At 38.3% G+C, this 13,292-nt stretch overlaps 1 protein-coding gene across 10 annotated transcripts in view; it reads right to left on the bottom strand.

Annotated features, from left to right (window-relative positions):
* PIAS2 (protein inhibitor of activated STAT 2) overlaps positions 1-13,292 on the bottom strand; it is a 124,011-nt gene that overhangs the window by 30,714 nt on the left and 80,005 nt on the right. For 3 of the 10 annotated variants that reach the window (XM_081801285.1, XM_081801286.1, XM_081801283.1), the window contains 2 exons: positions 13,175-13,212; positions 5,567-10,476 (listed from right to left, as the gene is read on the bottom strand). In XM_081801285.1, the coding sequence (XP_081657411.1) occupies positions 10,294-10,476; positions 13,175-13,212 (221 nt within the window). In that variant the 3' untranslated portion in view covers positions 5,567-10,293. Of the gene's footprint in view, positions 1-3,006; positions 4,013-5,566; positions 10,511-13,174; positions 13,213-13,292 lie in introns of those variants that run through there. The other 7 variants (XR_014139614.1, XM_081801291.1, XM_081801284.1 and 4 more) reach the window with 7 other exon arrangements.

Below are 13,292 nucleotides of genomic sequence, written 5' to 3'. Positions count from 1 at the left end.
GCCAGAGAGAGGCCTGGAATAGATCTTCCTCAAGGCCCTTAGAGGGAACCGACCCTGCTGACACCTTACGAGTTTTATAGCAGCCCTTGCAAACTAAAACCATATGTGAATTATAGCTCAATAAAGGTTCTACAAAAAACAAACACCAATCATATGCTGTCTACAAGAAACTCACCTCAAATATAATGACATAGGTTAAAAGTAAAACTATTCTAGACACTTACAAGAGTGTGGTTAACAAAAGAAACAAAGATCTTAGCCCTCGTGGAACTTACATCCTAGCGGAGTAGTTGAGTATAACAAGGAACGTGGGTCAAGTGGCTGGGAGAGGCAGCCAACCAAGCAAAGTTACACCTACATGTAGCAGAGAGAAGAAAAGGAGTTCCTGGAGTAATCAGAAAAAGAATTCTGTTGTCACAAAAACCAAGGAACGGAAGAGACTGTGTCAAATGCAGATGTTGAAGTTGAAAGTCAAGTCCACGGAACTTGACAATTATGTGCACATTTTGACTTCAGCAAGAGTAATTTCAGGAGTGTGACAGCAGCTGAGCTTTGTGTCAACTACTTGCCAGCATCCTCAAGATGTTATTCCTGTCATTCTTCTGTTGCACCAACTTTACAAAAACCCAGCCTTGAATAAGTAGACTTTACCAATGAGCACTGCTGAAAAGTCCCACAGAGAAACGGATGCCACTGTTAAACCTATAGTGTCCAGCTCATTGCTGTTCTAGCTCATTCTCTTTCCCATTCTAAGACTATTTCAAACTATCTCTGTTGTCTTTTCTTTTTAAATTTCTAGTTGATATACAATGTTAGTTTCAGGTGTAAAATGAGTGGTTCAACAATTACATACATTATGAAATGCTCGTAAGTATAGCTACCATCTGTTAACACACAAAATTGTTGCAATATGTCTGACTATATTCTCTATATTTTTCATCCCTAACTTCCAACTGGAAGTTTGTACCTCTTAATCCTCTTCACGTATTTATTTCATCCATACCTGCACCCCCTCCCCTCTGGCAACCACGAGTTTGTTCTCTGTATTTGTATGTCTGTTTCTGCCTTTTGGTTTTTTTAGATTCCATATATAAGTGAAATAAATCATATGGCATTTGTCTTTCTGACTTATTTCACTTAGCATAATACCTCCTATGTCCATCCATGTTGTGCAAATGGCAAGATCTCACCATTGTTATGGCTGCATAGTATTCCACTGTGTGTGTATACACATCTTTATCCATTCATCTATTGAATGTATTCAATCTGAAGGTCACTTAGGTTGCTTCCTATCTTGGCTAGTGCAAATAAGGCTACAACAAACATAGAGGTGCATATATCTTTTTTTGAATTTGTTTTCATTTTCTTCAAATACCCAGAAATGGAATTGCTGGATCATATGGTCTCTTTTTAATTTTTTGAGGAACCCTCATACTGTTTTCCAGAGTAACTGCACCAATTTACATTCCCACAGGCACAAAAGTTGCCTTTTCTCCACAGCCTCACTAACACTTGTTATTTCTATCTCTGTTGACTTTGTACCTCCATTCTCACCTCCTTCCCATTTCTGGAACTGGCCATTTCACTTGGTTCTCAAAAACATAAAAGCAAAATCATTAGATGAAAACATTATACTCTCTGCTACCTGACACAACTGTGTCCATATCCATCCCTCATCTGCCTCTGATATGGATCCCAACTTCCCCCTCTTGCTCAGGGACCTAGATGTACCAATGATCTTGGCCAACCCCTACTGCACTACCCACATTCACTTCTCCCTCTCCTACCGTCTGCATCTAATTAGCATGGAAACTTCAGACTCCAGTTTTTCCCCTTTAAAAAAAAAAAAAAATTCCCTCCACCATACACATTTCTACTGCTACAGCCTCACCCTTCATCAGACCAGCTGAGTTGTCTATATTTGCACACTTCATTTCTGTACTTTGCAGTCCTCATCCCACTGCAACCTAGATTTACCCTCATCATTCCACTGAACTTGTTCTTGGTGAAATTACTAGATATGGCCAGGTTGAGAAAACCAAAGGAAGATACAGATTATCATAACTCTTAAATTCCAGGATGCATATTCACTCCTCCCCCACATTTTAATGAGCTTTATCTTACAATCAATGCGGTTGAAAGCAATGGGTCCTAGTTTAATTAGGTTTTTCTTTGTTTACACAAAGTTGTTACAATCAATCAGGTATAGATTCAATCAAATACAGTGTTTCTGAAATTAGTTCTTTTACTGGATACTTTTTACATTATAGAAGCTTTTAACTCCACTCTCTTCTTGGAATGCTCTATTGTTTTGGACTCTGTAATATCACTCCTGATTTCCTTTCTACCTCAGGTGCTCCTTCTCAATCTCTTTGTTGTGTTCCTTTCCTAGCTCTTTTCTCACTGACTTCTCAGGTTGAGCTCTTGCATTTTCATGGTTTCAATACTACCCATATGTTACAGGATAAGCCTGTTGCTCATCTAATGGCATGTGGGCCTGATTTCCAGAGACATCGGGTTAACTGATTCTTGCTCCAATTCCAAAGTACAGACTCCAATGACGACTTGGGTCAAGTTGTTAGCTTTGAGAGACTGAGGTTGATAAATCAGAGCTACATCTACAATTGTATTGTGTAACTCAGTGTGGTGTACCTGACCCAGATGAGTGGTCCTATGTATATAGATTATACAAATTTCCCAGTCATATACACACACAGGAGGCTGGGTCTGCAAGGGGGTCATTTAGGCTTTCAGGTTTAAATACAATACCTACTTCACCTTATTTTCCTCAGTGTGCGCTGCCCTAAAATTCCCCATTCCCAGTGCTTGCCCCTGTAGGATTCTGGAGTCTTCTGACTTCCTCCCAAATCCCAAGCATGTGTCACCTCTATCCTCTGCCCCAAACATGTATTTCCTCTTGTTTTCCTCTCTTGGTGAAAGCCTGCTGCTCAGGTATTAAATTATTTCCCTGTCAGCACAAGTCAAATACAAACAGTTATCCACCACTTCTTCATTTATAAATATTTATTGAGCACCTACTATGCACCACACACCTTGTTAGGCTCTGGGATGCATGTGACATGAGATCATCCCTGCCCTCACGGAGCTTACAATCTAGTAAGGGAAACAGACAATACACAGTGAACCAACATATAAACACAGGTTGTGACAAGTGCCATATAGAAATATAAACAGTGATATGATAAAGGATAGTTAACACCTACTTTTTAGATAGAATGATCATGAACAGACTGAGGTGGTTAAAAGCTGGATTTGAAGCCTGCCTCACCTCACCTGCCTCACACAAGCTGCAGGGCCACAAACAAGTCACTCACCCTCTCATGATCTGTTCCCACATTTGTAAAATGGAGACAATCATACCAAACTCAACCAATGCTGCCCAACTGTTAATGATCATGGGAACTCCTCAGTGCCTTCTCACTGCTTTATAAGGCCCGGCATGATTTCTTACACAAACGTGCAGCTATTCTGAACATTCTCGGTTCTCTTGACAACTAATCAACTGCCATGGTCCTACTCATCGGACACTTCCATACGATCAGCCAGTTGCCTCATCTACGTGCTACCGTAGCACCCTCTATTTTGCCTTTTACCACTGCACTGTAATCTCCCTATTTCCCTCATCTTTATTCTACTGAATCACAACTTTGGTGAAGGTTAGGGATTTATCTATCTTGTGTTCTGAGTGCCTGATACAATGCCTGGCATGTAACACAGGACCTAGTATTTGATGACTGAGACTTCTGTAAGCCAAAGGCAGCAGCAGAGAAGTGAAAGACATTCAGAAAAGAGGGAGTGTGATGAAGGTCCTGAAGATGACAGGAAACAAGAGTCAGAAGTCCATGGGGCTGAACTGGCCTTCAGGCCCACCTCATCCTCTGAGACTGGAATGAAGGAGAATGAAGATGGGCACATGTGGAGAGAAATCACGCTGGCAAACAATCTTCTGTGTGCATTAGGAAGCAAGGTCATCTGCGGAGACAGGTGTGTTCTGAAAAGGAGTAACATTTGTAATAATCGACAAGAATGGGCAAAAGCAGCATGTGATGCCAAATCAAAGGACGGATGGGTGACCCTGAAGGAGGGATCTGGGGATACTTTTGAGGCTGTAATAATGGAGAAGCAGTCTAAGGTAGACAAGAACTACAGAGGAAACTGGGCGTTTCAGTGCAAGAAAATATCAGAGGTAACCAAAAATCTCACAAGCTAGACTGTTGGATGGATCATCCATCAAAACGTTGAAGACTGAGAAGGACTACAAAGTTAGAGATGGCAAGAAACACTGAGAGTCAGGAAATGAAGCCTTCAGCAAATCCAAGGACATGGTCAGGTTACTTGGTAAGAGTACAAGCAGCCCACAGTAAAACCTCGCCTGGGCTGCAAATGGGGCAGATTTTTGTCACAGGCCTGGGGAGAAATGTTTAGAAATTACAATAGAGGAAGGGCAGCAGCCACCCACTTCTTCAGTTATGTGGAATGTAAACACAGCCCACACTGGTGAGAGATGCAGGGTATGGCCAGACTTGAGGTAACAAGGCAGTGAAGAGAAAAAATCCAGAGGAAATGTGAAGACGCAGTGAGCATGGTTTAGCGGAGAGAGTGGATGGGCAACTGGGAGGGACTAGATCTACAGAATGGAGACCAGTGAGAGTGGAAACAATGAAGGAAGGCTTCACATCTTCAAGACTGCAGAAAAGCAAACATGAGTTTCATAGGCCCTTCCCTTTTGAAATCTCATGCTTAACATCAAACTCCTCATTGCCTCCCCTAAATGACTAATGCCTATTTTAACTGCATCCTCTCTCTGTAAACAGATCCATTATCCTGGTTACCCAGGCTTGAGAAATGGACTCAGCCCTCACTCCTGTATCTGTTCACGCCACTGAATCTGGAGTCTTCCTTTGAAATGGCTTCAGGGTCCACTCCTTCCTTATTCCTGTGGCCATCACCTAAAATCAGTTCTTATAATCTTAGGTCTAGATTCCTAAATAACCTAGCTGATTAATGTCACTTCCATTTAATCAGAGGGCTTTTGAGGTAGGTCTGTTTCAGACTCCCAAGTCCACTGAGAAACTTACTTAAATCTATTCCTTCATCTGTAAAATGAGGACCATACCACTTTCCTTTGTAGGGCAAATGTAAGGAATGAGACATTTTTGTAAAATTCTTAGCACAATGCCTGTTAGTAGGTAAGAACCCTTTATTTTTGAAAAGCTGATTAGGAGCCCTTTGAAGTCTGGGACTAGATCTTTTATTCTACTCTATCCCACACACATTTGTAAGACACACTGAATATGTGAATAGTTTGGTGAAGGCCAAAATAAGAAACATGTTCTATTTTATAACACAACCCTCTTCTTCACTTAAAAGAGTTAAGCTTTGAGAACACAGAATGAAAAAGCTTTAAAAGCCATTCTGAAATAAAAAGCAGTCTGGAAAATTATGTGGTATGCCAATCAAGAAAATAATACACCTTGAACATTTGAGATAGCAATCTGTTTTTTTGGGGGGGGGGGTGTTTTGTTTTTTTGTTTTTGCCACAGAGCTGCCCTTAGGACACCCAGATGTCACTGGAAACACAAAAGAATACAAAGTGAAACAAGCGAAGCTCGGCCCTGCTTTTGTTGGTCAGCCTTACCACGCTTCCAGTTTGGCTTGGACTGCCTTTGGCTCAGGAGATCCTACTGGCTTTGGGGAGCTGAGAAAGCCCAAAATGGAGCCTACAGAAAGAGGAAAAAAAGAAAGCTGGCTACTAAGGGCTGGCCCTAGGTACAAATGGTTAAAAAAAAAAAAAAAAAAGTGTCAAGATTTTCTAACTAAAAATAGAAAACATAGTCTGACAATGGGCTATTTCACAGGGCAAGTAAAATTATGTGAAAAATTATTTGGATATCCTTAGGCAGGTGTATCTGGAACATGTCAAATAGATGAAGCTGAAACTGAGACAGTCCGGGAAAATCTTTGCCAATTACTTCCAAATCAGCCCAGCTCACCAGGGTCAGAAAGGCAGAGGGTCTTAGTGCAGATGCCAGCAGAGAGATGAATGGTGTATATTCTTGGAAAATATGGTTAAAGAGTTCTTCTCATAACATACGGTTGGAGTATAAATCAGTAAAATCATGTGGAAAAATGAATCAAGAACTACAAAAGTGTTTGTATCCCTGACCCAGAAATTCCATCTCTAGTAATTCATCCTAAGGAAATAATTTATACACAAAGACATTCACTGTAACTTTATGAGATGCAATCTAAAATGTCCAATGGGGAAAGGTTATGTGAATCATGGCACATCCATACAATGGAATATCATGCAATTAATAAAAGTTGAGTTTTTAATGACATGTAGACTGAGAAAAAAACCAAGACCCAAATTATATTGAGAATGAATAAAACTATGTAAAAACACTCACGAGTAGCAGAGAGACTGGCAAGAAATATGCAAAAATGTCAAAGTGCTTTTTTTTTATACTTTTCTGTATGGTCTAATTTTTCCACAGTGAGCATGCATTACTGACATAAATAGAAAAAACAAAAACATTATTGAATCAGGCAAGCATTAAAGAAGAATGGGCACTTTTATATAGCTTTATTTGTTTCTCCTAGGAATTGGGAGTGTGGCTCCTAATAACAAAAAAAGGGGGGGCTTACAAACCAAGTCATTCATTTGACAGGAGCATCAGGCTCTTAAAAAAGAGAAATTCTTAAATTGTTTTCCACAAGTTTCACCATATTCATGTAGAACTGCAGCAGAAAAAATGGGTGAATCAGATTGAATCATCAATCACAGATCTTACTGACAATAAGCTCCCACAGCACGTGGAATCCGGGGCCACAAAACACATCACACCCAAGTTTAAATGACGCACAGCTCTGCATTTTCTCAAAATGAAAAAAATTAGGAAAACAAGTGTTTACTTAAAAAAAAAAAAGGGGGAAAAGAGTAAATAGTGAACTGCTTTTGTACCAATTGAGGGCTAAAGAGAAATAAAAGGCGTATATGAGAATTAAACTAATGCTATTTTATAAAAATCAAATTTACTTAAAAAGATAAAATGTAACTAATGAATATTAGCATAAGAAAAACAGACTTGGGTTACTAAGTGACTAGTGTCCAGGACTGGCCTGAAGGCAGAACGCCTGAAAGGTCTAATGTCAACAAGTCCTGAATAGTCTCTGTTGAATACCACTTCACCTAAAATCCAACATTTTAATCTTTCTTCAAACTCTTTTAAGATTCTACCCTAGGGAAACTTGTTTTATGTCAAGAGTCATGGCTCAACTTACTTACTATACTTACAATCCTCCCCTAATCATAGCATTTTCATCCCAGCTTTCCTGGGGCACATTGTAAGATAAATGCCACATAAACTAAATTTAACGCTAATATTGCATTTACCCTTATAATTAATTACCCTATGACAGATGCCAAGTATTTTTACCTTCTGGTAAAGGCATTTATTTACCTTCTACTGGGCAGAAATGGAAATTACAAAAATCCTAAAGTGGCTCACCTAAGGGTCAGAAAGTTAGTGAATGTAAGCAGAGTTTAGCTGTGAAGCTATATTCAACACCAATTACAACATCAGGAGTCACCAAATCAAGGTAAGCCTTAACATTTCTACGTGAATAAGGATCAAAACCACCTGTTACCTCAGCGTTTGTAAGAGGAGACTAGTAGCTGCAGTCTGCAGTTCCTTTCCTTAAACAAGATACTCCACATAACCACTAGTTGGCTGACATCTACGTAACAGCTAAGACAACCTCCTCTGAAACTGCATTACACTTGGTTAAGCAGAAATCTGGGCAAGCAAAATAAACTATTAAAAAGTCAGGGTCTCGGTAGAAGTATTTGGTGACCATGCTTTAAAAAAAAAAAAAAAAAGGATAATGACTTAATGATCATGCTGTTGTAAGGCAAAAGCATAAAGAAAAGTACTCACCTTCAAAGATATATACATAAAAGCCCCAATTTTAAGATTACAAACTTAAAAGTGTATTTTTAAAAATGTTAGTCGCCTGTATAAATTAAAATTTTATGTAATTTCAGTATAAAGCACCAAAAATGAACACTAAAACTGTTCACATAAAATAGTAAAAAGGAAACAAAGCACAACTATAAAAGCACAGAGGTATCGGTTACAAGAACCAAGTAAATAATTTCTATGAATATATTTTCATTTAACCTTATAAAACTTTGTTGATTACGTTGGGGAGGGGGGAGTCTGAAAATCTAAAGGGTAACAAAATGGTAACAAATATACATCATTTATTTATTAACAAATTATACCACACAAATCGGAGTTCCGTTTTCTATCTGATTACAGAGTTAACAGAGATTGCATCTGTATTTAGAGCAGCAACATAAAATTTTACGAGGAAGAAATTCTCTATGTGGACCAAAGGCCTGTAACATGGACTGGAAATCTAGTGCCTAAGAAGGTAAAACCGGCAACAATGGTGCAACCACTGTAAGAAGATTCTGGTTTGTTGCCACGTTTTTCATTAAGCAGCTCTCCAAAAGGAATAATACATAAAGGGATGATGTGGACAAAGGAGGGATGATGCAGAAAATCACATGAAATTGAATCAGTACAAAAGGAGCACAGCGGCCATGAAAACTTGAGGTGTTTAAAAACAAAAACCACCCAAGCAGTGACAAGTCAGCTTCCTGGAGTTACATCAACCCTGAAGTAATATGATGTGTCCCTGTTCTAACTGAAATCGGTACTCTTCATCTGGGCACTTAAGTCTGAGAAATCAGATTAGTCATTTTTAAAAAGGGATTTTTATTTTTAAAGTAGATACAGTTAGGGGGAGAAAGATAAACATTAGAAAAGTATGAATTTCTTGAGAACTCAAAAATTTAGAGGGCCAAATGAAGCAAAGGGTAATATAAAATGTGGATAGAAATGTTTCTCTAAGAGTAAAACTCGGCCTCTTGAGGGATTTAAAATCAAGAACACTCTGAGTGAGTGGTTTTCAAAGCGGGCTGCAGCACCATCCTCCCCAAACCGTCCTCACCTTAAATTCACACACTTTTAACTCTGTGTGTCCTTCATGGTATCAGGAAAGATTTCCTTGTTTTAAAAAAAAAAAAAGGAACAGGAAATCCGATGCAGTCCCCACGCCTTGCTGTTGTTTGTGTCTTCTAATTAAGTTTGAAAATCATCACTGAGACTGTACTGGTGACAGATGTGACCAGAGTTCTAAATCGTATCTGCTTTGTTAGTGTTACTAAAATGTGAAAAGTTTCAACAAAGATCTGTATATTATTCTATAAAATAAATGAGTAAAAGAAGTTCCTAGGAAGAGATTAAACTTTGTTAATCCCACCTCCCCAAAATCTGTTCTTCTATACTGCCTCAAAAAGCTCTCAATGTTGCTGGTCAGTGTAAACAAAATTCTAAGGAACATTCTAGCCACAGGTTACTCCAAAAACATTTCATTCAACATTCAATGGCTGCACAGAATTTCTTTTTCGAGAAGGCAAGCCCAATTTTGTAGAAATCTCTAGAATGAGAATGTACAATTACCAAAAATAACACACGTCAGGGCAGGATCTGCATAGTGTTCTTCAGCATAATCACTGATAAAGAGCAGCCAAATCCCAGAACTTCCCTTTGCAACTGCTAGCAAACAACATCAAAGTGTAAATGACAACCAGGGAAAAATAAGTAACACAAAGGCCATTTTTCTTTGATGGAATCAGGAAGAAAAGAGGAACTGCAAAAGAAAAGTGGAGCCAAGCTCTGGCCACTTAGCAAGACTTCATTATTCGATGAAACAGAACAAATCTCTGTGGAAAGGACTCATTCAGCAAACATGACTTCCTTCCATGTATTTTTCCTTCACATCAGGTTAAACAAAAGTTGCTGTCATTTTAGAATCATTGATTACATCTTTTTTAGTTAGAAAAAAGTTTACTTGAATATTTACATAATTTTATTGCTGTTTATTACAACAAAAAAAAATTTAACCGATGTGTGCAGAATCCATCCAGTAACATATGAAATTGAAATCCGTCTCTGGAGAAGATACAGTTATGGTCAAATGTATCTGATGCTCAGAGTACAGCATGAGTAAGAAAAATCCTTGCATGTCATTTGGTTCTTGCTGCAGTCATCTGTGTTTATCTCTCAGAAAGCAAAAGAATCCATCTGACGTTTCAATAAATATCAAAGTAATTGTTACCGAAAAAATAGCTTCCACGGACCAGAGATCCAAGAAAGAACAGTTTTGATGAATGATTCCTAGAATCGAGTGAGTCTTCCTTTAGTCCAATGAGATGATGTCAGGAATGTTACTTCCACTGCTGGTTATGACCCCTGTCTCACTCCTGCTGCTGGATGAACTAACGTGAGTACTGCTTTCATGGGGGCTGGTGGTGGTGACAGACGTACTGCTTGCTGTTAGGGGTGAGGTGAGACTATCCAAAAACATAGGAGGACAGTACTGCTTGAAACAAACAATGATGCCGATGAGGAAGAGGCTACATTGATTTTAAATAAAGAGACTAGAAATTGTTAGATATGCACACGTGATAGCCACATATTTAAATCCCAGTGGGATTTAGAAATTTCTCAAAACTTCACATCTTTGGAAGGTGGCATGAATTTAGTTAGCTCTTTTACGGTTTAGTGAGTGCAGCATATTTTTCATTTTCTCAAATCTTGTAGAATGTTTGCTGACCACATATATAGGTACAAGTATAAAAATGTCAACAATAATCAAAATTATTTAATAGTATATATTGGCCCCACAATTATGACTCATACTTAACCTCCAAAAGAATTTGCTAACTGTATTTATACCAGGTTTAAATCACATCAAAATGGCTAGCAAATACTTATTTCTAATGGTATTAAGCAAAAATGCCAATGTAAAATTCAGTAATACTTTCACACTTTACTATCCAATCAGACCCTTTAGGAATAATGTTAAGATTGATCAACTCAATAGTGCCACTCTGAATCCTTTGGACATACATGATATGATACCTGTGTAATCAGGAACATAGCATTCATTCTAAAACAGAGACTACATGGTAGCTAACTACGACAGGATGTTCAGAATAGAGCAGTATCCCACATAATCACAAAATTTTGGAATAAATCTTAAAGATCTAATCTAATATAATCTTCCTTGTGAGACTCCATACCCGCCCTCCAAGAACACATATTTCAAGTTTCCTTACCATCTTGATTGCTGACTCCCAAATTCAAACCCGAGTTTAATACTCTAGTATTGTCCAAGAGGAGTAGAGAGAGAGGAGCTAACAGCTTTATTTTGTCACCACAGAATATTTTATGTGAGAAACAACACTGACTTCAGTAAAATAAGTGAGGTCCAGTATATACAAGAGAAGAAGTCCTAAAAGTTTGTCTTTAGATTAACTGTATCAAAGAAGATCAGTAAGGATATCCTATCAATATTATCAATTCTACAAATTTTTCAGCCTATCATTAGACATACTAATCACCAAACAGGAATTTAAAACTGAAGCTGTTTCGACTACACGATCTACCAAAAGATCTTAAAACGGCAATGACAGCCCCAGGCTTACATTGCCAGTCAGTGGAAGAGCAACAACTAAAATTCAGGATGCCTTACCAAAAAAAGTAGTTTAGTGTTTAGGATGGATAACGGTCTTGGTTCATCAATAAAATGAATGTCATGCACAAAGAGATCAAATGGATATTGGTTAAGGGTTGGGGGAGAAGGAATAGTTCTTAAAGAGCTTCTCAGAAGCTCTAAAGAGAGTAGAATTGTAAGGCATTAAACTATTTTAAAATGAAATCAATTCTAATTTTCCACTAATATTGAGGAAACAATCTGGAAAAAAGCCCAGAAATTTACATTTTATTTCTACTTCCTCTCAGGCCATTTTTGACTGCCTGGTAATAAAAAGGTACTCTTCTTATTTATAAGATGAATGCTAGAGACCACAGTCCTGCTATCAATAGGCTCTGTGAATTCCTGTAATATTCCGGTTGCAACCATTTCACCTCTAACTCTGTACTCTTCATGCATAATTGGCACATAACTGCACAAAGATAACAGGGCTTAAGGGGGCACTATGGAGGTAAAGGAGGAAAAAATCTAAGGATTCTCAGGAAAACTGAAGGCACCACCTCACCCTTCTACTGGCTTAACAAATAAGTTAGCCTGACACCAAGTATGCCAAATAGCACTACGAAATCAAAACCCTCTGGGTTCCAAGACCATTTTTTTAAAAGGATGATTCTCATAAAAATCAGCAATATTTTAAGCCTGAAGAATCCATTTCCTAGAAAAACATATAGCTACCTTAGTTATAGAATCTGCTGATGTAACCAAGTCAACTCAGAGTGAGAAGAAATTCCTCATTCTGCACATGTTACCCTGGGCCCAAATTTCCAGTGCTGTTTTCCTGATCAGATACAGAGTCCTGACACAGGAGGCCACTATGAGACTTAGCAACCAAAGCAGTGGTCTGTGGGTCTTCCTCTGGCCCTCCCTACCCTTGGCAATTCTCTCCAAGTCTCTCTGTTTCCCTTCCCCCTTCCGCTTCTCCCATGCCCTCCCCTCCTCTGCTCTGCCTCTGCCCTATGCCTGTCAGTCCAGGTTTACTGCAGGTCTCCACGTTGGGACTCTAGGATACTTGAGTTTCTTATCGCTGGCAGAGAAAACAGGAATGACTGGTTTATAGCAACTTTAGATTGGGGCAACCCCAAAGTCTGAATCTGACTGCCTCTAAACACAAGGAAGAATCAAGCTAATGATTCAAGCCTGTTGAACCAGCTTCCGCTCTTTGCTCTTTTCGACATATAGAACGAGTGTTTCACAAATAATCTCTGTGAAGTTTTAACTTCTGATCATCACTGCTTCCCCTCATTTTAATCACTCAAGTGCTTGTTAAGAAATGCCAACTGATTATTAAACTAAATAAAATATAATTAAAAATTCAGGTATTAAGTCAAAAATACCATAAATTTAAAAACAGCAACTTTATTCCCCCAAATAAAATTGTGAAGTATTTATATAGTAATTCATTTCCATCAAGTTAAGTAACTGAAAGTTGACTGTCCTGATTTTATGCAACTGGTCATTTTTAGTTAGTATGACATAACCAACAATCATATACAAATTAGTTGCTTAAATTCAGGATACATACCTGGGGATCAACTGGAATAAGGGAAAGAAAATCCAAACCTAAAACAAAAATGCTTTGTTAATAGTTGTCTCATATTTTGGAGACAAGATTATTTCCCAAAATCATTTTGTATTTATCA

This window comes from Leptonychotes weddellii, chromosome 13 (assembly GCF_054177405.1).
Source record: "Leptonychotes weddellii isolate Sample4059 chromosome 13, ASM5417740v2, whole genome shotgun sequence".
NCBI classification, from domain to species: domain Eukaryota; kingdom Metazoa; phylum Chordata; class Mammalia; order Carnivora; family Phocidae; genus Leptonychotes; species Leptonychotes weddellii.
Note: the sequence above shows the minus strand (reverse complement) of the source record. Positions and strands in the feature narration are given on the sequence as shown.